The sequence below is a fragment of the Antechinus flavipes genome, chromosome 2 (genome assembly GCF_016432865.1).
Source record: "Antechinus flavipes isolate AdamAnt ecotype Samford, QLD, Australia chromosome 2, AdamAnt_v2, whole genome shotgun sequence".
Taxonomy (NCBI): Eukaryota; Metazoa; Chordata; class Mammalia; order Dasyuromorphia; family Dasyuridae; genus Antechinus; species Antechinus flavipes.
Window position 1 is genome coordinate 482,661,337 of NC_067399.1, and position 25,390 is coordinate 482,686,726.

The window sequence follows — 25,390 nt, forward strand, 5'->3', positions numbered from 1 at the left end:
TACTGTTATCAATATGAGGTTATGGTATTTCTAAAAGTTTAATATTTTTAAGAACCTCTTAGATTCTTTTATGTGATATTAGGATGTTCTGTATAGGATATTCTAAGTTTTAATTGATTGTATTAGGTCATCCTGAGGTCATTTAAAGAGCCTCTGAAAATAATATTTTTTTTTTGTCCTTTTGAAAATGTTTCTGTTACCCTGGCATGGATTCTGTCAATATAAAGTTATTATTAAATAAAATTTAAAAAAAATATTAAAAAAATTTTTTAAAAAAGAAAATGTTTCTGTTATGGACAATATGTAATTTGGAATATTTGCCTATGTATTGGGTGTTTTTAAAGGCAAACTGATTCACTTATGGGAAGATCTGCTTAGATATGAAAGAAGTAAACTTATTGAGACAAATTCTTACTGTCATAAATATATGGTTATGGTAAATATTTGTTTAGGATATGTCTGAAACTTGGTTAATAGAATTTGTTATTAGAAATAAAATTCTTTGGGCTTATAATTAATGCTATTTGGGAGTTTTAAAGCTCTACCCTCTGACAGTTAGTGGGACAATTATCTAAAGTTAAAATGAATTAAAGCTATTTTATCCTGTTTCGCTGAAAGTTAAATTTTAACTGCTTATGTTATGGTTATGAACCTGCATTTTTTCCTCCTGTAACTAATTCCTAAGATCAGAGCAATGGTCAATATAAACTGCTAATGCAATTCAATTATGTCATATCTTGCTATTTCCAGTCTGGTTATATGTTATATGTGGTTATATGCAATCATTATATCCTAAATACTTGGCAAATGGGTATTTATCCTGTCCATCTATCTGTTACTGAATATTTGTGTCTATGGATATTCAGGTTTTTAAAGGTTTCTAAATAATAAGAGGACAAAAGCCTAACTGCTATTTTATCTATTAGGAAGCTGTTAGCCAATTCATACTGGCCTCTTCACGTTTTATATCAGTCTGTTCTAACCTTTATTCGTTAGATTTGCATTTTTGTTCTAGATTTTGGTCAATTACAGGTATTAACTTGCTTCTGAAACATGGATTGGCCCATCTGAAGCTTTGGTAGCAGGCAGCATGGCCACGCCCATCCTTCCCCTCTCTGGACAGGTCTCCCCAGCAGGAAGTGGGACTCCTGATGTAATATGGACTAATATTGGGGAGTGGGGAAGTAGTTGAATTATTGTTAAAATTTTAACTGTATTACTGTGTTTAAGATTTGTTAAAACTGTTTAACTACTGCTGTATGTTTGAAAGATTCTTAGGAAATTTACTGTACTAGTCCGTTATGTGGAATAGTCATCTGATAATTTATTTTCCATGTAAAAAAAAGGAGGAAGGAAACTGACTGAAGCTGGTCAGGAAATTGGGAAAAACTGATGTATTTTCTTTAGGCACTTCTGCCCTGCCCCCTATTTCATTAGTTCAGATTGAATTGGAAATTATTTAACTCCTTGCTTAAAATTTACTGGACTATGGTTTGCTGATTATGTTTTAACTTTGAAATCCCTTATTCTGCTGGAATTGCCCTGGCAGACTCAGTTTGGGGGATTATTCTTTAGAAACAACCAGAAATCAGACACTTGTCCTGGGACTAGCAGTCTCTCTGATCTGTTTCTCCATTCCTGTAACCCCAAGTCTTTAATTAGTATTTCAGCGTTTTGATATCAGGCCTCTAATAGTTTGGGGTTGCCTGCCTTGGTCTAACTGCTTAATTTGCTCAGAAATCTGTTTCCTAAATAGCAACTCCTGTTCTACAGAGAGGGGATAGGTGGAGCTACTCCAGGCCCCACTTTTTCCCTGTTTTGGAGTCCCTGACACACTTGGGGTGCCCTTTTAGGACAGCAGGACTGTCTTGAACACTGCTACTCAGCAGAGGCTGTTAAATGCACAAATGATCCCGGACCTAATTCACAGTGAACTGCCCATCTCAAACTGGATTCTCTGGCTGAGATGCTCCCCAACTGCAGAGGACCTGAACAAGGAGGCCTGTGTGCCTCCCTAAATGAGAAATGCTGTTTAATGCTAATAACTCTGCAGTTATCAGGGAGAGACTGGTCCTTGCTATAAGTCCTTGCATTTTTCTAGTTTTATTTTGGTTTATTTGCTTTACATAGTGTTGGTCAAAAATTCTGGTGCTAAGACTTAGAGAAAGGTAATTCAATGATTTGAATATTCAGAAGAGAATGTGGAATGTTACCTCACCGTTCTCAGTTTCCATAATTATCCTGACCCAGTCCTGACTCAGTTTCTCTGCTTCTCAAGGCCTTGTCCTGTAAAACCTCCCCTCCCTCTTTATCAGAATATTTGATAAGGATAAAAGATCTTATATTTTAGAATATCAGAACGCCTCTTCCCATTCCAAGCTATCAAAATGTCAGATACTGTCTTATGAAGATGCCTTTCCCCATCTCTGGGGTGCCTCCCCCTGATTATGTCACTTTATCTCCAATCTGTCAGAGGCCCGTTCCTGCTCTCAGCACCCTGACTCCGCCCCTGGATCCATTTAGTTCCAGTATATCTCTCCATTAAATAAATTATTAAATACTCTCTAATCTCTATCTTGCTCCATTTCTCCAGCATTACATAGGAAAGATTTAGGGCAGCTGCATGGCACAGTGGATAGAGGCCAAAAGTCAGAAAAACCAGAGTAAAATGTCAGTTCAAATCTGGTCTCACATACTTACTAGTTGTAAGACTATGGGCAAGTCATTTAATCCTGTTTGCCTCAGTTTCCTCATCTATGAAATGAATTGGAGAAGGAAACAGCAAACCACTTCAGTATCTTTGTCAAGAAAAGCCTAAATGGGGTCACAAACGGTTGGACATGACTGAAAAGATTGTATAAGAATAAAAGAATAGATTTAGAACTGAAAGGGATCTTCTAATTCAGTTCCCTTGTTTTATAGAAGAAACTGAAACCCAAAGAGGATAAATGACTTGCCATGAAAGACATAGCTAATATGTATCTGAGGCAGAATGTGAACCTAATTTTTCCAGACTCCAGGTCAATTGTCCTATTCCTTATGCCACGACTCTTTAATTGTTATCTATAATGGTACTTATATTCACATCCTACAAATCAATAAAATATAATCAATATTTAATAAACATAACTGTTTGCAAGACCCTAAAAGTACAAATATTTTTCAAAAAAATTTGTCTTAAGAATGTAGGAAAGAAATGGTATTTACATAAGCAATTATAATATATGACATTAGTAGAGGAGAGATCTAGGCAAAATGTTCTTAATAAGTATGAGAAGGGTAGCTAGATGGCTTAATGGATGGAGCACCAGCCCTGAAATTAGGAGGACCTGAGTTCAAATTCAACCTCAGACACGTAATACTTCCCAGCTCTGTGACCCTGGGCTAGTCATTTAACTCCAATTGCCTCATCAAAAAATATTTTTAAAAATATAAGGAGGGTATATTTTCATCTGCAGATGGAAGAGACAGCGTTTGAACTGAACCCTGAAGGAAGAGATTTTAATAGTGGAGTTGGAAAAGAAATGAATTCTAGGCAAGAAGAATGGTCTTTTTAAAACCCCAGAGATTGGAGATATCCTGGTCTTTAAATATAATAACTAATAATTATGTTTGATTAGGACATACTATATATAAATGGAAGTAAAATAAAATAAGCCTAGAATGGTGGCTGCAACAATCAGGTTTCGAAGAGCTTTAAGTGCTGGACTAATGTATTTGTATATTATTCTTTAGAGATCCATTTAGGACTCTGAGCAAAGAAGTAATATGGTCAGGTCTGTGCATTTAAAAGACACAGTTGTGGGAATTAGGCTAGTGATAATACTATCACTGGAGGGAATGAAATATAAGACATGTAGAAGTAGGATTGAACTACTAGTGTTGGAAGTCCAGGTGGGTTTGGCAGCTAATTAAAGATAGGAGTGATGAGAGAAAGGAAAAAATTAAAGATCCTCTAAGTTTTTGAACCTGAGTGACAAGGAGGATAGTGGTACTACCCTTAGAATTAATAAACTAGCATTTATTAAGCACTTAGTATATGTCAAGCACTGTGCTAGGTATGGGTAGTTTTAAAAAGGGAAAATTGTGTGTAAAGGGGAGTGGAATGTCAGAATATGGGAAAGATAAGATGAGTCCTAGTTGTAAAGAGTTTTAAAAGTAAAGGAGGAAGAAGAGGAGGAGAATAAGAATTATTTTATATTTGCTCCTGGAAATAAAAAGCAGTCACTAGTTCTTCCTGCAAGCGGGTGTATTTGACCTGAACTGGCAAAGACTGGGAACTGGAGGGAGGAAGTATAGCAATATGTTAACTATGAAGAATATGGTATTGAAAAAAGAGATTAGATGGAAGCTAGAAGGCATTATGCCCCCGAATTTATTTAATTTTCATTATTATTTCAACTTTTTCCATGCTGATTTTTCATAAAATTATATATTCTAGAATTGGAGGGGACATCAGAGAGCCATCAAGAAAATCTTTCACTTTAAATGTGCTTACTCAAAAGAACAAAGTATGGATATATAATAAGGTGGATTATAGATCTTATTATAAGAAAACAAATTTGACCTCATAGTGTCATCAAGACTTGAGGGAATGGAATTTATGGCTAGAAAAAGCCTCTTATTTGTGAACAACTATATGGATTAAAAGGAGATGTAGATCATTGTATATTAAAAAGAAATATTTTGTAAATAAATCCAGGAAGCAAAATGGTATGAAGAAAAATCACAGTAAAAGTCAATGAAGCCAGAAACACATATTATAATGTCATTGGAGTATACTATACATTACTTCTAGAGAAAGAAAAAAAAATAGAAGAAAAGTTGGAAACAGATTGCTAGTACAGAGGAATGATAGAGAAGATGGGACCTCAATTATTTAGACATCTGCTTCCCAAAGCAAAGCAATGAATAATATCTTTACTTCCTTCAATGATCATTTTAGCCTTCATAAAATGTGAGATTAAACAAAGAGAAATTCTATTCTAGAACTTATTCACATTATAAAGGAAGGACTGATTATTAGAATGGAGATGATGATTTCTTAGGGGAATGTGATTATTTTATCTTAGAATTTTAGGTAAAAAAGAACAAGAATAACTTAGAATACTCCGAAGTATGTTCTGACTTTGAGAACAGATATCTAAGCTGAATCTTATATACTAATGTTCTAAAGAGTAAGTCAATGGAGGAGGGATTAGAAAATTTTAAAGACTCAAAGAAAAATTCTGATGATGAAAAAAATGGAAATTTACTCAAAGAGAAACCAGTGGATAAAAGAGAATTAATCAAGGTAAAAAAAATTTAAAGCCCAACAACCCAGCAACATATGCAGAAATAAATATAAGGAAAAATTATGAGAAGATGAATATACCACTGGACCTATAAGAATAACACAAATATGCTAAAGCCCTGAAAGATATTAGATTCTCATGGAAAGTAAAGGACAACAAAAAGTGATGTGTAAGCATTTAAACTAGACTAGGGCAAAGAGGAGATTCAAAGAAGGAAATTGACTACCCCTCAAATATGTAGAATAGGTAATAGATTAAATAATTTAGGGAAATAATATCCAGCTACCCTAATGTTCAGGTTACCAAATCTTGTTGAATTTCAGGATAATGAAAAAATTCAGTGATTTTAATTGATGAGCAACTGTTAATGATTTTTGAAAGGTTGTGTTTAATAAAAGAGATGAAACAAAATTGAAAGAAGACAAATATCTTGATTCTCTAAAAAAAGGAAAAACCTTTGGGCTTGCAAATCTTAGGTTCATATACTTGACTTTGATTAGTATGAATCTGAGACCTATATTTAAAAATGCAACTCGGAGCAAATATATTTTCAAGCTTGCCAACTAATCTTTATATTTTTCTTTTCTTTTTCCTCTTAGGTAGCATTCATTCAAAACCTGGTATTTTGTGTAGAAAGAGTCTACCGTGTACCTGATTTTGGTATCTGGGAAAGAGGAAGCAAATACAATAATGGCAGCACAGAGCTACATTCCAGGTAATTTCCAGAGTTCTAAGTGCTGTTTGATTTAAATGTACAAAATTTGAATATGAATAGGAAATCAAAAGAGTACATCAGAATAGTTTCTATGGTAATTTTCCAACTCATTTTTATATACATAATGAATATGAAATTCACTTAAAATTAAAGCATGTGTACCAGAATGACTGCTGTGGTAGCTGAATTCACTGTCCTCAAATGGATCCAGAAAAAAAAAACTGGGAATTCTCCCCATCTTGGCTTATAGAATTCAATCTGCACAGTTGATCCAGCATCTGAACTTCCTGTTAAAGTCTCTCAATTACCCTTTTAAAGTCTAAGTATGTCATTTCCTAAAAACAAAATATGAAGGATTCCCCTTACATTTATAATTAAATTTATTTAAATTAAACTCAACACTAATTATTTTGGGGAGACTGAATAGTATAGTAGAAGAAAAGGTCATAAAGTATTGATTCAGAAGATTTGGTTCAAGATCTGACCTACAACTATGTTGGGCAAATTATTTTATTCCTTACCCTGTTTTCTCATCTGTTTAAAAAAGAAAGGGACTATTGGGTCCTATGATCAATAAGATGGAGAACTAGAACTTTTTTCCAAGGTCTCAGTAACTCAGAAAAATCCTTAGAATAATTATACACCAGAGGTGGAGTTAAATACATAGATATGTAGGGAAAGTGGGTAGCCTCACAGGTTAAGAAATCCCAAGATTATAAGTGTGTGGGTCAGAAACCATTAATAAAACAACTGGATAGATCTCTAGAAGCAAAGCAAAGTTTATTATAAGTTCTCGAGAACGGGAGTGGCACCCATCAAGCAGACAATCGAAGGGAGGAAGCACTATAGGGGGCAGGATCGAAGCTTTTAATCCCTAACGCAAATTCCCCTCCCACCACTGACCCTCATCCTTATTGGCTGAAGACCTTACATTCTAAATGCGGGAACTATTCAAGAAATTGAACTTGACCAATAAATACATAGGTGCCATATTTGGCTGAAATAAGGAGGATAACAGGAAGGGGATAGCAGGGAGGAGACTTTAAGTATGTCCTTAAGATAAAAGGGAGGAGACTTTAGACTTTAAGTATGCCCTTAGGAAAATAGCAGGGAGGAGACACTTTAAGTATGCCCTTGACTTAATTAATACTTAAAGTCCTTCAGGCCTACTCAAACTTTGAAATAGATGAAGCCTTACTCGATTTTCACAACTGTCTTGAAAGATCTCACTTTATCTCGTTCATAAGGAATCTGCTTAGAACATTTACCTTACTTTGCTCTTACCATGCATAAAGCACTTATCCCTTCCAGGCAAAAAAAAAAAAAAAAAAGATGGGATTCAGGGTTGGAATTGGGCAAGGAGTTAATATACATGGCTGTACCTGGCCTTAGAGAAAGATAAATGAAATCCATCTGGGATCAGTTATTTAAATAGGGACCAAAGCTAGTAGACTCTCAAAGTGAGAGGAGATTGAGTCTAATCCTGTGTGTATATACTCACTATCAAAAGGAAAGGAGTTAGAAAGTATATACTGAGAATGTAAGGGAAAAGGCTAAAATCAAAAAGTATTTCAAGAAGAAAATTTGATAAAAAAACCTAGCGCACAAGCAGATGAAGTAATGGAGAATATGTTAAAATTAGAAGATCTTTCTGTGCCATATGTGGTAAAGAAAGCTTAAAGTCAAGATTGTAGCCTGGAGAGGAATGAAGATACAATTGGCCTGAATGTTCTCCAGAAAACAGAGGTTCTTTAAGGAATCAGCCAATTAAAGGAAGAAACCATAGGGTAGAGGCTATTTATAGTGTGAGGAGTTCAAGAGATTTCTCAGGAAAAAGGAATGGAATATAATATTCCACATAAGGGAATGACAAATTAAATTCTGAAAAACAAAAGATCTCAAAATGGAACCCAAACTGATATACCCATCAAACCTGAGCTTAATGATCCATGGAAAAAAGATAGACTTTCACAAAAGACAGGCATTTGAGACATTAATCCCAATCTCCCCACCCCCATCCCCACCCAAGATAATTAGAATATTTAACTTACAAACATCTTAAACAACCAAAATGGAAGAAAGATTAAAAAATATATAACTATAGAAGAAAGAATAAGTAGTAAAATAAATGACCTCATCTCTAGAGGCTTTATGGTGTTTTGTTTTTTAAGAAAGAGAAAGACAGACTATAGGGTTAAAAAAAATGCAACAAATTAAAATGGAATTTAAAGAAGTGGAGATAAAGTAGCAGACCTAAAGCATCATGAACCAAACCTTACATCTTACCTATAGATATATATTTTGTGGGGCCAAATTGCAGAATAGGAATCAGGGTGCTTATATGAAGAGCTAAGAGATGGATCATAGAGAGGAATGTGTTGTATATCCTAAGTAAGTCTGTGGATGAATAGCAAAGGGAAGATATAAGTCCTTTAGTTTCAGCAAAAAGAGGAGACAAAGGAGAATGAGAGATGGCAAAAGGGAGAAGAAGAAATGATTGGGGGGAGGGTGTTTTCTATTGATAAATCCTTCCATGGAACAAGAAGTATATGCTTATAATGAGAAATTATTATCTTCTGGTGGATTTTTATTTGGGGAGGTTTGGTACATAGGAAGACTATTTTCTCTGAAAAAAACATTTTATTCCTCCATGGATAGCATCTTGCTTTAGGGAGAAGTGAAATTAGAGTACCTGAGGCAAACAACATTGAGAATTATGGGAGAACCTGGACCTGAGGAGAAAATTGCATGTTATTAATTATTGTGATGACATATGGTAGAAATATATCACTTGGTTTTAGATGCAAGATAGTATCTGTCATGACAGAAAAAAGAAATACAAGATCCCCTAAGGCAAGAAAACTAGGTGTCACAGAAATAGATAGGAGACACTATAGATAAAACTTTGGACTTATGGTCAAGAAGACCTGAGTTCAAATCCTTGTAACCTTAGGTACTCACTATTTTTATAATTGTGGTTAAGCCATTTATTCTCTTTGTGCCTCAGTTTTCTCATCTGCAAAATGTATATAATACCACCTACCTTTTAGTATTATTGTGAAGATAAAATGAACTAATATTTGTAAAGCACTTTGGAAATCTTTAAGTGCTATATAAATGGTAGCAATTATTGAAGTCAATAACACAAAAATTATGTAGAAGAAAGTAATCAGTTTAAAAATTTAAATTCTATGAAGAACACAGAGATTCAAAATGGAATAAATAATATAAACTGTGAATGAAAAAAAATTTCAATTCAGATTAGATAGAAAGGTAAATGAATTTAATGAAAGAAAAAAAGTAAAGAAATCTTTAGAAAAAGTCAAGGAATTCATGTCATCAGAAACGAATCTAATCAAAAAATCTGACAAAGAGAAAATCAAAGAACACTTTGAAATAACCGCTTAACTGACAGGACAAAAAAGGAAGAATTATATAACTAAATGAAATAAAGAAAAAGAAATCACCAGGTTAAAATAAATAAAACTTAATATTCAGGAAAGAACAAATAGGACAGGGAAAAGGGAAAGGAAAAGAATGCTTATGGGAATGGGATTACATTAAATTGAATGAAGCAAAAGTAATCATAGAAATAAAGCACTAAGTTAAAAGAAAGAATAAAAAGAAATACTAATTAAAAGACAATAGTATTGGCACAAATGAAGAAAAATATAAGCCTAACTCATGATTTTAAATGTGAATAGAATAAGCAAACTAATAAAATGCAAGAGTGACAGATTGACTAAGAAAAGACAATTCCCTCTTTTGCTAATAGTGATATCTAAAAGGCAAAAGCATATGTTGAATACATATGAGAGACTTGAACAAAATTATGTCTCATGAATCAAAAAAGTTCAGAAATTGCAACCATATTATCAGAATCAAAAATAAAAATTTACTGTTTGAACAGATAAACAAAGAAATTACATATTTAAAAGAATCTTTTACTCTGAAGCATATCAATATTAAATTTATATATTCCAAATGACATGGCATAAAGAAAATCATGAATTGAACAAATTGTAAGAGACTGTGGTGCTAAAAGTCTTGCGGCATATTCTGAATATATAAGGAATGTATGCATTTCTCAGTACTATGTGATATTTTTACAAAGATTATCTATACTTTGGAGGCAGGAGAAATTGTAAATAAATGTAAAAAAAGGCAGAAATACCAGGCACATATTTCATGATCTGTAAACAATCAGAAATTGAACTGAATCCATAGACCAATACAATAAATTCATAAAACCTAGGTTACTTAAGATAAAACTTTGTTCTTAGTACTGCTAGCAAATCTGGAAATCAAATTGGCAGAAATTAAACTTAGACCAACATTTTACCCTGTAATGTATACGTAAATTGAAAATATGATCTGATTAGCAATTATTAAAGATCATGCCATAGGAAATTAGATCTTGTCAGCTACATTTCATGGCAGGAATTCTTAACCAAACATGGACAACTTCCCTATATTCATATTTATAATTTCTTAAAAGAGCATTTTGAAGTCAGGAAGACCTGAATTCAAATCTTGACTTAGATAGTATCTAGCTGTGTGGCCCTGACTGGGTTTAACTTCTTTCAGATTCACTTTTATCATCTATAAAATTGGATAATAATAGCACTACCTTCACTGGTTAAGAGGAATTCTTAATCAGACATGGAATAGGGATGATTGCAAAAGATAAAATTGTTGAATTTGATTACATGAAATTGAAAAGCTTTGCATAAAGAAAACTAATACATCTCAGTTAAGAAAGGAGACATCAAATAAGGAGAAAAAAATCGTTGTTTCAAATATTTCAGTTGAAGTTTTGGCATCCAAGACAGATAACTAATAAGACCAAAAGCCATGTCCTAAAGGAGAGGTAGCTAAATAATTCTGAAAAGAATTGCAAACTATGAATAATCATATGAAAGATTACCCTCAAATTAATAAACATAAGAAAAATATAAATTAAAACAAATCTAAAGTTTTGCCTCATACTTTCAAGATGAGCAAAAATAGTAAAGATGAGAATAGTAGTTGAGAGATTATAGAAAAACAAGCAAACTAATGAATTGTTGGTGAATCTGTGAATTAATACAATCAGCCTGGAAAGCAATAGTTGGTAATTATGTGAAGAAAGTAACTAAAAGGTCCAAACCCTTTGACCTAGAAATTCTAGGCAATATACCTTAAAGAGAGGTCAATGACAAAAAGAAAAATTCCATATTTTTATAATAGCATTTTTTGGAGTACAAAAACCTCAGAAATAAAATGGATGTCCATTTGTTGAGGTCTAGATTTGGAGTACCTAAATGAAATTAGGGTTTAGTTGAGGTCTAGTGGCAGGTTTGGAGTACAGGGAGTCAAACAGAACTCCCTTGCAATCCCCCTGGATTCGGCGCAAGGATATGGTGGTAAATGAGGTCCAGTAGCTGCACGAGTCCCCAATAAAATCATTTACTGGCCTGAGAGCTAGATTGATAAAAGAGGTTTATTATTGGGTTTGGAAGTAAGGAGATAGGTAGAGATAAGGAGGGCACGGGACAGAGGGTCCAGGGGATAGAGGGTCCTCATATGGCTAGCATGTTTGGAATCTCTGCAAAGAGGGGGGTCCCAGCATCTCCCTTTTATAATGGGAGATTTAGCTCGAGCGGCTTTTGTTTGTAGCCCCAAAGTTGGCTCAGATCTGGGTGGGGCTGGGACAGGTCCAGATCTTCTATTGGAATTCAAAGGGACCAGTATTTGTGAGTTAAAGGGCAATTACATTAAGGGCTGGGGGAGGGGAGGGAGGTTGGGAATCAAAGATAGGAATCTTTCCCACATCACATTGATTGGGAAATGCTTAAATAAACCGTTGTGCATGAATATAATGAAATGATGATGATGATGATGATAACTAGAATTTATATAGATTTTTAAGATTTATATAGAACTGTATATATGTTATCTTATTGGATCCTCATAATAAACATTGGAGGTAGGTGTTATTATTATTCTATTTTATAGGTGATAAAATCTGAAAGAGGATAAGCCCAGCCAGTGTGACACAGCTAGTTAATATCTGAGTCAATATTTGAACTCAGGTTTTCCTAACTCCAAATAAAGTGCTCTTATAAGAAATGATAAATATGAATATAGAGAAGTATGGACATATTTCTTATGCCATACTTTTGCCAGTAAAGTAAGCAGAATCAAGAAAACAATATAGATAATAATGATCATAATCTAAATGCAAAGAACAATAATCACAAAACAGTTGATATTGAATGTTGCGAATACCTCACTACATTTTTACAGAAATGGAGGTCTATAGGTCTGGAACATTGTATACAATGTGAGATTTTTTAATTTTTTACTAGTTTTATTCTTTTTTTTTTCTTCTCAAAAAATTTCTTTATTATAAGGAATTGGTTTCTGGGAGGGATTAAGATGGAGGGATAGAAGAACAAATTTAAACAATGTATAGAAAATGCCATAAGAATTTACTTTTTAAATATATATATATGATATATATATTTTGTGCTTTATTCATTTCTCCCAGAAATCTTTATACCTAAACCAACTCTTTTTTGTGTGTGTGTGTGTGTGTACACACACACAAAAAAAAAAGAGTTGGTTTAGGTATAAAGATTTCTTTTGGCTCTAATATTTTATTAATCATTGAGTTTACATATTATTTTAATTGAATGAAATACCATAGCCTGTGAATGACTTAGGCTTATTACTTGGTGAATTTCCTTTTCTCCTTTAGTTTAGACCATAAGTATTTTAGTGCATTAGTATTTCTATATATGATTTTGGAAAGTTAACACCTCTCCCAAGATTTCTAAAGTCTGTGCCAAATAGTTCCCTTCTACAGAGTATAGCCAATAATTCTTATCTCCTATACACTCAAGAATGGATGTCAGAGTTTAAAATGAAAGAATCAATTCTAGGCCACCACAGTGTAACTGAAGATATTTGTCAAAAGGTCAAAGAGAAAAACTTGGATTACTTGGAAACCAGTCTTCTTTACTTGTGGGAGAAATGAATAAAGCACAAAAGAATTAAGCTACTATAAAACTCAGTTTCCCAAATACATAATGGGACCTATACAAATTCAGCCCGGTTTCTCATTCTGTTTAAATCAATAGGAATATATAATTATCATTTCTATTATAATGTTTACCCTAAAGATCTTCAGGAAAGTGTTTATTTCCAGAAAAATAAAATGGTGTTTAACTTTACTGCCTCAATAAGGATAATACTACTAAACTAATACAATTATTAGTAAGAATCAAAACAAAAACAATTTTCTTTCTTAAATTTTGTTAGACGTAAGGATTCTGTCCTTCATCTTTTTATCTCTTTCAGTTTGTAAAGCTGAGTTCTCTGTATTGGAAGCTCTTAATGAATTTTTGTCAAATTGAATCATATCTCCTAAATTGAGTTGTCATCTAAATTAAGCTGGCAACCAAATTATAAGGAAACAGGTGGCTCAAATTTGACAAAAATTAATTTACTTAACAATCATAGAATCCTGTTGTTATAGCTAAAAAGAGCCTTTGAGATCAGTTCATTCAACCAAACTGATTCCCTCTTCTTCCCATCATTGATATTGCTTTCTCCAATGTCTTTTTTAAAAAGTGATATTCAATAGCACGAATTTCTAGTTTCAGATTTATAAATATTTCAAAAGATATTTTTCATAGGCATAATCACTTCTGAAATATGTACTGATTATAATTCTTTCATTCCTCTAGCCAAAGTAAAAAATCACTCAGTGACCAGTCCTCTAATAACTAGCTTCTTAAAACTTTGCTAGTCTGGCTCTTAGAGGAGTCAAATAGTCAGTTCCAAACTCAAAGCCATTCTAATCTGATAGGATCTGCCAGAATTTTCACTGCCTTGGTTTAATCTTTGAGAACTCAAGGTCACTTTTTTGTTAAGAAGAGACATCTGAGAACAGTGTCAGTGGAGATGTTAATCAATTATTTTAAAAGATTTTCTTCAATCGCTTCTGTAGTCATCTATATTTGGCTTATTCTTACTCAAACTTCTTTGTTTATAAGGTGTTTAAATGACTTTTTTTTTCTTTTAAACCTTACAGTACCTATATAGTCAAGTAGTAAAAAACATTGGTGAATATTACCATTAACCCTGTAAAGTAGGTGTGCCCCAGTGAGAAATACAAAATTTAACTTGTTCTCTTTTATCAGCTACAAATGTATCTGGTGAATCATTAAGGATATATTTTATGATCTAACAGATAATTGTGATATTTTCTTAGATACCAGGCAATATCAATCTCCCTCTCAACAGTTCATGTTTTTTCAACTGAGCAGAATGTAAAGTTTGCATATAATGTCTAGATGAAAATTTTGAAATGTTTGACATTGATCACCTGGTTTTTCTTGAATCATTGCTTCAGCATTTGTACATTTCTAAATCTGATTTCCTTTTAATATTGTAAAGACTTCACCTCTCTCCATTCCTAGCAGCCCCCTTTCCCCCCAGAACAGTTTTAGCGGTCTTCTCTGTTAGACATACACAAAGCTGGAACATGATGGCAAAGATGCTATTGTAGCAGATCCATTCTAAAACTTCTGTCACCTCCAGAGGAGGGGCTGTGACAATAATAAGATTTGGAGTTGGCATTCTCCTCCTAGTTCTATATAATATATGATAAAGGCTCTATTAGCTAGTTCAGAGCTGCAAGAAATATTATAGATCATCCACTCAAACTCCTTTGTTTCAAATGAGAAAGCTGAAATCTAGAAAGGGTAAATTATTTGAGGTCATACTTGAGGTCACTGCTTGAAAGTAGCAGGGCAGCATTAAAGTATGATTCTTTTATTCAGTCTAATTTCTACTGTACTATAGTAAGGCATAGACATAACACACATATAAATATATATTATATATACATACACACATATGGCATAAAGTGCTTTTGTTTTCCCCTTTTGGAACAACAACTGAACTGTTTAGAGGCAGACAGATCTGGCTGACCTGTGATATTTCAGTATTAGCTCTTTTATAACTTTACCTAAGGACTAGAGGTCGAATTGATGAATTATATGTATGGTGCTATAGTTTCTGGACTATAGTAGACAGATACAACAACTTAAAATTACAAGTTTAGAATTGAAAGAAACTTCAGAAATAATTGAGTCCAATCTCATAATTTTTTTTTTCAGCTGAGGAAATGAGGACCAGAAATGTAAACTGATTTGTTCAAGCTCACATACATAAGTAATAGCTAGAAGAATTGAGCTTTGAATTCATATACCATGACCTGCTGCATTTATACTTACAATGCCCTCATCCTTGCTGTCATTCATTATTCTTTACTTCCTTTAAATCTAAATATAAACACCATCTCTTTATAGTCTTCCCTCATTTCCTCAGCTAAATGTGCTCCCTCCTTTCCTATATTTTCCTGGATAAGAGAGAATGTATTCTCTTCTTTTCCATTTATTTTTAGATTACCATCTTATATCTATCACTTCCTACTTTATATTACACATTTTTTGCAGACATTATATTCTATACTTCCTCCTCCTGATTGGAATGTAAAATCCTTGAAAGCGGGAATTAAATTCTAGTTCTTATTTGTTATTTTTTTAGTCCCCAGCTTATTATTTCCTTTTGAATAAAAATTGCTTCTCCCTCATAATTTGAATTCCAGCCAAATGACAACTTTGACTTCCGACTTTGCACTCTAAAAAGACATTTCTTTCTAAATTCTCTCCGAAAACTTTCCCCCCAAAACAGCTGCATTTATTACTTTCTTACAAAATTTCCTAATTAATTAATTACACTTATTTTCCAGCTATCCTTTCAGTGTCTGAACCAGAATCATGTCCCATTTCACTCTATAGTCTGTATCTCTTAGACTTTACTATCATTCCTAACACTTTTTCTTTTTTCTTCTAAAACTATTTTTTTAAAAAAGTTTTCCACATCTCTAATGTTCTTCTCAGAAACTTATTTCCTCCTTTCTTTCATTCTAAGTCTGTCCGCCTTCTCTCATAAGCCAGTAATATGCTTACGTTGGGTTAACCTATCCTTTCCATTACTACTGAAGATTAATCAGAACATATTGGAATCCTTACAAAGTGTTGTCATTAGAATTGATAGAGACAATAATTATCTAATTTAGCATGGTTCAGTTTGATTGATCTGATCCTACAAGGAGATATTATGGGCCAGACAATGTTTAAATCTAGTTTAGAATTGATTTAATCCTACCACAAATAATGGTTTCCCAGTGATATAATGATTGGTGTGTACTCAGTGTGCAGCATATAAGCAAGAAGCTCTCAGGGCCAGAAACAGAAGCCCACTCTCAGAGGCGGAGACAGAGTCATTCCATATTCCACTTTTGTGCTGGCTGGAGACATTCGGAGGGAGCTAGGAGCTGAAGCTCAAGACTTTGAAGGACACAATAAAGGACTGGATTTTGACTCCTGGCTATATTGGGGGTGATTATTACTTTGAACTGAAACTAAGGCTGCTTCCAGAAATCCTTCCCAAGAAACCTGCTCCCAGAGAACTATTATATTTTAAAGAAGAGAACACCACAAGAACATAGCAAAAATCTTCAGTTTTTCAAAACCACTTTAGTCATTGATGATATCATAGCCCATTCAAGTACAGTCACCCCTAACTCTTCTTCCCTCTACCCTATGTATAATGTATATTATACTCCAAACTTTAGACCTGTATGATAAATGAAATTAGTAACTGAATAGTTCTTCTTTTCTAAAATATAATCATTCTCTGGGAGCAGATTTCTTGCGGGGGGGGGGGGAGGAGGGAGTTTAAAAGTATAGGACTAATATTCAGAGAAAAAGTGAAGGCTGAATATGCAGATTCTAGAGCCATCCCTATAAAGATAATTGAGCAAATGGAAATTGATACATTTATTGTGATAGAAAGTTGAAAAGAAGACCAAGAACTGAGTATATCTCATGTGTATGAAGCAAAACTTGGAGAATGACCCTGCTATGGACACCAAAAAAGATCAGTCTTAAGCCAATGAAATCCAGTGAAACACTAAAGAATAGTGTCACCTAAATCCAAAAGAAATAGAGTAGCTAGAACAGAGGGTAGTGTTCAGCAATATATTATAGATGGTTTGGAGGGTGGGGAGTGTTATGCCACAGTTCTCAGTCTTCCTAATTGTCCTGACCAAGTCCTGACTCAGTTTCTCTGCTTCAGTCAAAGCTCAGTCCTGCAAAACTTCCCCTGGCTCTTTATCAGAATATTTGATAAGGATAAAAGATCTTATGTTTAAGAATATCAGAATACCTTTCCCCATCCCAAGCTATCAGAGCTCATCTCTGGGGCTTACCCCACCCTTCAGAGTCCTGTTCCTGCTCAGCACCCTGACTCTGCCCCTGCCTCAGTCTACCCCGAGTCTGAGCCATGTGTATGTATGCCATTGAGAACTTTCATTGTTTGCTGGAATCTTGGAGCCAATAGTCTCATTCAGCCCTAGTACCAAACCATGGATCCATCTGGTCCAGTAAATCTCTCCATTTAATAAATTATTAAATTGTTCTCTAATCTCTATCTTGCCTCATTTTCTCTGATGTTACAGGAGGGATGAGTTTTGGAATAGGAACTGTGGGAAAATACAAAGCATAATAGAGAATCAGTCATGGAAAACTAAATGGATTAATTCTAAAAACAAAGATCCATTTGAGATTAAATTATTAAAATTTGTGGTAGATGTAGCAAACAATTGAATGAAATCTTTCAGTATGGTTAAATATCATGTGATTAGGATAGGAAAAGAGTAATACTTGAAATAATCCAGGCATAGGCTTTTGAAAAAAATGAACAGTGAACAAGAAAATAAGGGATTCAAGGATAGAGGACAATATCATGTTAAATTCATTAATTGAAGGGACAAAAATTTTAAAGGGATAAAAGTGAGACCAGATGTTGATAATAATTATAACAATAATTATAATAATGAAAAACCTGCATATCATGCCTATTCTGTGCCAAATAAAATAAGTGATTTACAAATATTATCTCATTTGATTCTCACAACAGCCTGTGAAATAGGTGATATTATTAGTAGCAGGACAGCAGTGGTGGTCTGGAAAAATCGAAAAGGTGGAATGACTTGAAGCTTATTGTGAAGATGGTATTTTGTAAATCTTAAAAGTATTATAAAAATATAAATTCTATTCTTTCTGGTTTTATTATATACAGGATTAAAAAGTATTACACATTAGGATATAAACTTTAGGCAAAGAAATCCAACCAGTAAAAAGATGTTATGTGAACTACCAAAAGAAAAGCGGAGAAATCAGAAGACAGAAGCTTTTTAAAAAAATTCATCCAACTCTGAATATGACATTAAATACCTTTTATTAGATTCTTGAACAAAACTGTTTTTGAATGGTTATAATCCTCTGCACTCAATAGCAGGTTTATGAATCTCCCCCTTCCCTTTAATTTTTAATTTAAATTGTTCCATTACTTGTATCTGAAACTAATGACACCTGACAGGGTAATTAATGAGCACTGCCCTATACCTTTTTGTCAAGTTCAATCTTTTAAGTTAGATATTAGAACTCATGATGCAAAATCTAGATGAAGGTAAGCCAGAATCTTCCCCTCCCCCCCAAAAAAATGATCACAAGGACAAGTAAAAATGATAAAGGGATGATCTCTGTCATTACTCTTCTGGTTAAGATGAGTCTTTACAAAAAAAGCGGGGGGGGGGGGGGCGGACTTTTATAAATAAAGATGTTGGGTTTTATTTCTGTGCCCAGATTGTTAAGAGTACCAAAATATTTTTTCTTCCTCTTTTCCAGCTCTGTGGGCTTAGCTAAAGCAGTTCTAGAAGCAATTAATGGATTCAACCTCTTTGGCAACCAGGTAAAAAAAAATACCCCAGACTTAAAAATATATATATATGTTAATTTGAACTATATTTTCAATGAGTTCTGGTTAGTCTTTAACAAATTATTTTCAGTCTAGTTAAAAGGATATCAAAAATTAGATGATAAATTCAACACAAACTTCAATGTGTGTGGATTTTTTGCTTTCTTTAAAAAAAATAGATCAGTAAATTCCATTTTTTTATTATAGAACTCTTGTCTAATAAAATCAGCTATATTCTATATAAAGAGGTCTCATTTTCTTCACTTGATAGCTACTTTTTTCCTGTAGTCCACCTTTGTTCTTTTAGGATTTTTAAGTCTTTTAGAACTTCTATTTCTTTTATATGGTTCACTTTTTATGTAGAATCCTGTTGTGGGTTACTTAAATAAGGTCATTCTTCCATATTTTTCACATCTTTATTACTACTTCTGATCTTTTGCTCTCCCTATCCAAATCCTGCACATTCTTTGAGACTCATTCCTTGACCTATTTCTTTCATACATTGTGTTGGCATTTTCTCATGTGGCCTGGGATGCTTTTTTCACAGCTTCATTTGTATATGTCATCTTGGGGCAGAGAGGATATGATAAACATCCTCAGTGTGATATTTTAAAAGTATGAGAGGGATAATTTCTGGATAATTTGATCATTTTATTTACAATTCCAGAATTAAAAAAAAAAAACAAAGGTCAGTAGCACTAAATGCCAAAAACTCTCATGGCAGCAGACTGTCAGTTTATATGCCCTTGGAAGATGAGTGTTCCTAAGAGTAGCAATCAATTTGATTGGTTAATACTTAATGAGAGGTGAACATTACAAGGAGAAGAGAGTTCCCTCCCATGAAGCGCTGAAATTGAAAGACAAAGAGTTTATATCTCCCACCCAAACCAGAGCTAGTTGAATGGAGTAACAATATTCAGAATGAGAAGAACGTTAATCCAATTTTTTATCAGCCTTGTCCTTGACGGACTGGGCAAGGAAATAGGGCATGGTAAAAAAAAAAAAAAAAAAAAAAAAAAAAAACCTGGGAAATCCCCAATTTTAATAATTGGCATTAATATGACAGTAATAAATTTTTCTCTCATCAGCTATATGAAAGACATATAGAAAGAGGGTTTAGACTTCTTTACTTTGCTTAGAGGGGTGAATTTAGAGCAATGGCTGAAAATTGTGGAGTTCCACTTTATGTTAGGAAATACTGTGTAATGATTAGAGGTATATCAAAGGGTAATGGATTATTTTTTGGAAAGTGCTAAAAGTGGAAGCTGAGTGATACTTTGTCAAGCATGTTGTTGGAGGAATCCTGTTCAGGTACAGATTGGACAATATAGCATTTATCTTCTGTGATTCTTTATGAGTATGAAGTCCTCTTAGACTGCGTTTTGGGAAGAGTGCTTTATGTCTACTAGATATTTTGTAAATACTTAATTATAGAATCTCAGATTTGTAAGAGACCTCAGAAGACATCTGAGCTAAATCCTTGTTGTTATGCAGATCTTCTGTGTGAATTGAATAATTGTAGCTTAACTTCAAACTGAACTAAAGCAGAATTGTTTATTCCTTTAACCAAATAGCTGTCATATGTTGCAAACAGAACCGATACCTTCTAGTTTTATAATGTCCTTATCAGAGAGAATCCTAGTTTTTACAAATTCCTTCTCATTTTTTGTTTCTCATATGGAAAATTGTGCAAAATCCGAATTGGAAAATATATTTCTCCTCTATTCTCTGCTAATTAAAAATGCTCCCATACAACATTAATTCATTAGAAAGTACATATGATGAGAAAGAATTCTGAGAAAATAGCAGAATAGATCAGAAAATTCCAAGCTCTTCAGATTTCTCCTACAAAAAAAGACAAAAATAGGGTCGCAGGGTGAATGTAGAGTGAGTGAAAGTAAGTCAGATTTGGAGTAGAATTGTAGTCCTCCAGGAAAACCTAAGATGGAAGAAAGATACTAGGGTGGAGGTTTGGCCATTGTGAAGCATAGACATCTTCAGCCTAGTTCACTGAAATAGCATGCAGTGAGCTGGAGCTAGATGGATGGGGAGATAGCCTCTGCCCCAACCACAGGAAATTTCACCTCCAGTGTTGCAACTCAGATGTCTGAGTTGAGGAAGATAAAAGCAACTTTTGCTAATAAGAGATTCCAGGTCCAGCTGTGCTTCCATGATGCAGCTGAGGATGAGAAGCACATGCCACATGACTATAGAAACAGTAGTGTAAGACCCTGCTGACTATAGGCACTTAAAGGGTGGGCAGAGTTCTTGCTTTCAGTTGTAAGATGGATGGGAAAATGGAAGAAAGATCTGAGGCCAGAGGTACCATACCCCCCACACTAATAATCTGCTATAACAAAAAAGAAAGAAAATGAGTAAGCAAAGAAGAAAGAACCAACTATGGAAAGTTAATATGGGAATAGAAAAGACTGGGGTTCATCCTCAGAGGAGATTATTGAAGCAAAAAAAAAAAAAAAATTATCTCCTTCCCCAAAGCATAATGTCAAGTGGTCACCTCTCCAAAAAAAATTCATAGAAGAACTTTTAAAAGACTTTAAAAATCCATTGAAATGAATTTATTTATTTATTTTTCTGGAGCAGTTGGGCTTAAATGATTTGCCCAGGGTCACACAGGTAGGAAGTGTTTAAGTGTCTGAGATCAGATTTGAATTCAGGTCTTCCTGACTTCAGGGCTGGTTCTCTATTGACTGTGACACCTAGCTGCCCCTGAAGAATATTTTTTTTAAAAACATTAAGAACATTCCTAAAAGAACAATATTATGAAAAGATATCAACCAACTGAAAAAGAGGATCCAGAATCTTATGGAAGAAAATGGACTCCTTGAAAACTAGAATTGAACAAGGGGAAGCCAGTGAAGTGATAATAGACCAAGAAATAATAAAACATATATAGAATTAAAAAATAGTGGGGTATAAGCCCAGTAGAAACACTGCTGGATCAAAGGGTATGCACAGTTTGATAACTTTTTGAGCATAGTTCCAAATTGCTTTACAGAATGGGTGGATGTATTCACAATTCCACCAACAATGGATTAATGTCCCTGTTTTCTCCGCATCCCCTCCAACATTCCGCATAGTCAGTCTGACAGGTATAGTGGTATCTCAGAGTTGTCTTAATTTGCATTTCTCTGATTAATAATGGCTTGGAGCATCTTTTCATATGGCTAGAAATAGTTTCAGTTTTATTTACTCATTTTTAATAAGAATACATAGAAGCCTTGTAAACTAACTAGAAATTGGGTAAAATAACAGACTTTTTCCTTTTTGGCAGGTTTTTAAGGCTATATCTGAATAAGACAAAATAAAATGGAGATTCAGGAACTGATTATACAGTTAATGTAATTAATATACAAGAACAAAGTAATTAATTAAAGGTAGAAATCCAAACTACCTTTTCATGTTGGTCAAATAAAGCAGGTATTTTCCAATTTTCTAATTCTCTTCTTGCTTTTACACACACACACACACACACACATACACACACATATACAGTCTGGCTTGGTAATTTTACTTTTTGAATAAATTTAAGAAGATAAGTTTGTTTTTAACTATAAACCAAAGCCCTGTCACTTGTTATTTCTGTGAGTTCTTTACTTTCTCTCCCTGGGCCTCAGTTGCCTTATCTTTAAAAATAGGTATGTGGACCAAATGACCTCTAAGGTCTCTATCTTCTCCAGTTCTATGATCTTTTGAACATTTGTTTAGCTTCCACCATATCAAGTACTGAAACTTAAAATTTAGTGATAAATTAGTTGTTAGCAGTCAGTCCCATTCCTGCCTCTTTCATTTATTCATTTGTCAGTTTTAAAGAGGGTGAAAAATGGCATTCTTGCTGAGAAAACATTTTATTATATGAGCTAAAGTAGTATGAACAAGGGTAAATGAAAATAATATCAATCCAATGATTTTGATATTTAGATCTCAATTCTAGTTCCTCTCGATCTTGAAAGCTCAATCACTGTGATTGATTTATTCAGGGTGTTTTAGTTTCCAGGATGAATGCTCTAAAAAGTAACAAAATTAGTGTGAGATTCAGAAACCAATATTCAGGTGACATGAAATACCAAATACCTCCCTCCCTCTCCCAATCTCTTTCTGCTTTCTTTGAAATTCATGTGGCCACTGTATTTTCATTTTGTTTAGTATATTTATAACATATATACTTTTGCAGATAGTATAAAAGAATTTTAGCTATGATTTCTGATCAAAGACATTGATTTATCTAGATGATGATACCTTTTCATGTTTTATATTGCAGTAATTTAACTGTTTATTAATATTGCAGTTGTAATTTTGATTATATTGTTAGCATAATTCTCTGTAAGAGATGAAGCCCCAGAGTTGTCTTAATTTATATTTCCCTTATTTTTAATGATTTGGAGTATTGTTTCAAGTGATTATTAATAGTATGTATTTCTAATTTTGAGAAACATTTGTTTGTCATTTGACCAGTCATCCATTGGGAAATGGGTTTTGCTCTTATAGATTTATGCTAGTTCTCTATAAATCTTGGATATTCAATACTTATCAGTCATAATTAGTGGAAATTTTTTCTCAAATGACTTTTCCTCTGTATTCTCTTCTTTTTCTTCATACACAAGCTTTCCCACATCATTTTCTCAAAATAATTTTTTTTTGTAATTTCCAAAAACTTTCAAAAATTTAAGGTATTAACACTTTTAATATATAGGCACAGACTTATGAGCACTGAATAACTCTCTAGTTCTCTGAGTTCTTAATTCCTTTGAAGATGTATTTTATAATTGAATCTATACTAGTTTTGATTGTAATTATTTAAGATAATTATTTTCTTCACAAGGTTTAAGTCTTTCTGTTTAAAAATTGGGAGATTTGGCTAACATCAAAATTGCAATTTTTTTCCTTATTTTTAATCAGATTTTTTTTATAGATAGGCGAAAATGTAATTGTTTTTCAATCACATTTTATGTTAAATTTTGTAAAATATTCCTTTTGTCATCATGAATATATGAACTAAAATTTTGTAAACTGAAATTCATTTTTGACTTTTTATGAAGTGATAAATATTTTTAATTTGTCATCTTGTAATCAGAAAACTCTGACTTCATCTTAGATTGGTTAAATATTTCAGAAGCCATTTAATCTAGCCTCTAGCTAATGAGATTCCCCTCTGTAATATATATAAGTAGTTATACAGCCTTTGCGCAAAGACCATTCCAGAGAGAAGCCATTTAATCTAGCCTCTAGCTAATGAGATTCCCCTCTGTAATATATAAGTAGTTATACAGCCTTTGCACAAAGACCATTCCAGAGAGAAATGCATTCTCTCTGGAGGCAGCATATTCCCTGTATAGGTTGTTTCAATTGTTTGAAAAGTTTTCCTTATTTTGAAGCTAAATCTGCTTCTCAGTTTCTAACCTTTGGGAAAAAAAGTTCTGGCCCTCATGATTCACACAGAGTTTAATCCTTTTTTCCACCTGATAAGTTTCTGGTATTTGAAGAACTATTTCTTCCCTCCAAAGTCTTATCTTTGTATAGATAAACATCAACATTTCCTTCAGTCCCTCATATGATATGAGGCAGGATCACAGAGATTTATAATCAGGAAAAAGGAGGTATTCAGATTCTACTTCTGACACTTAATTCTTCTGGGTTAATCACTATCCTTTCAGTTTCTGGAAGGTGGTGCAGTAAATAGTCCCTGGCCTGGAGAAAGGAAGACTTTTCTTTCGGAGTTCAAATCTGGCCTCAAATATTAAATCTATTCTCAATTTTCTCATCTATAAAATGAACTGGAGAAGGAAATGTCAAACCACTTCAATATTTTTGCTGAGAAAACTCCAAAAGGGGTACAAAAGAGCCAGACACTATTGAAAAACAACAGCAAAAATAAAAATCACTCACCCTTTCAGTTTCTTCATCTATAAGATTGGAATATAAATAAATTTCCTCACAAGTTTTTAAAATAAAATTTAAAAAGAGAGAAAATATGAAAAATACTTTGCAAAATGTAAAACACTTTAAAAATATTTTTTATATGCCCTAAAATGTCTTCACCATCCTAGTTGTTTTCCTCTGGATGTTTTCTAGTTTATTTTTGTACTATTCAGAGCCAATATATACTTCAAATGTGGTTTTAGCAGGATAGAATATAATAAAGATTAGCTAGTTCTTTATAAATTCTGTGTGTGTTTGTGTGTGTATAATTGAAAAAAGCATATATACATGTTTTTTTTTTTTCGATCATCAAAAATCCACTTTTTCTGACTCCTAATCTCCTTTTCCCTCATCCCCAACTGAAGACAAAAGAAAAACAAAATCATTGATACAAACATGAATAGTAAAGTAAAATAAATTTTGGCACTGGCCATTTCACATAATTTATTTATTTTGAACTTAATAGTTCACAGAACCCCAAGATATTTTTCATTCAAATGTTTTCAAGAAATCGTATCCCCTTATAAGATTTTAAACTAATATGAGAATTTACATTTGTATCTAA

The 25,390-nt window shown here is 33.3% G+C and overlaps 1 protein-coding gene across 5 annotated transcripts in view; it reads left to right on the top strand.

The window, feature by feature from the left end:
- The window catches only part of PHKB (phosphorylase kinase regulatory subunit beta), a 234,724-nt gene that overhangs the window by 80,119 nt on the left and 129,215 nt on the right, over positions 1 to 25,390 (top strand). For all 5 annotated transcript variants that reach the window (XM_051979792.1, XM_051979793.1, XM_051979796.1 and 2 more), the window contains 2 exons: positions 5,894 to 6,009; positions 18,819 to 18,882. In XM_051979792.1, coding sequence (XP_051835752.1) covers positions 5,894 to 6,009; positions 18,819 to 18,882 — 180 coding nt within the window. The remainder of the gene's footprint in view (positions 1 to 5,893; positions 6,010 to 18,818; positions 18,883 to 25,390) is intronic.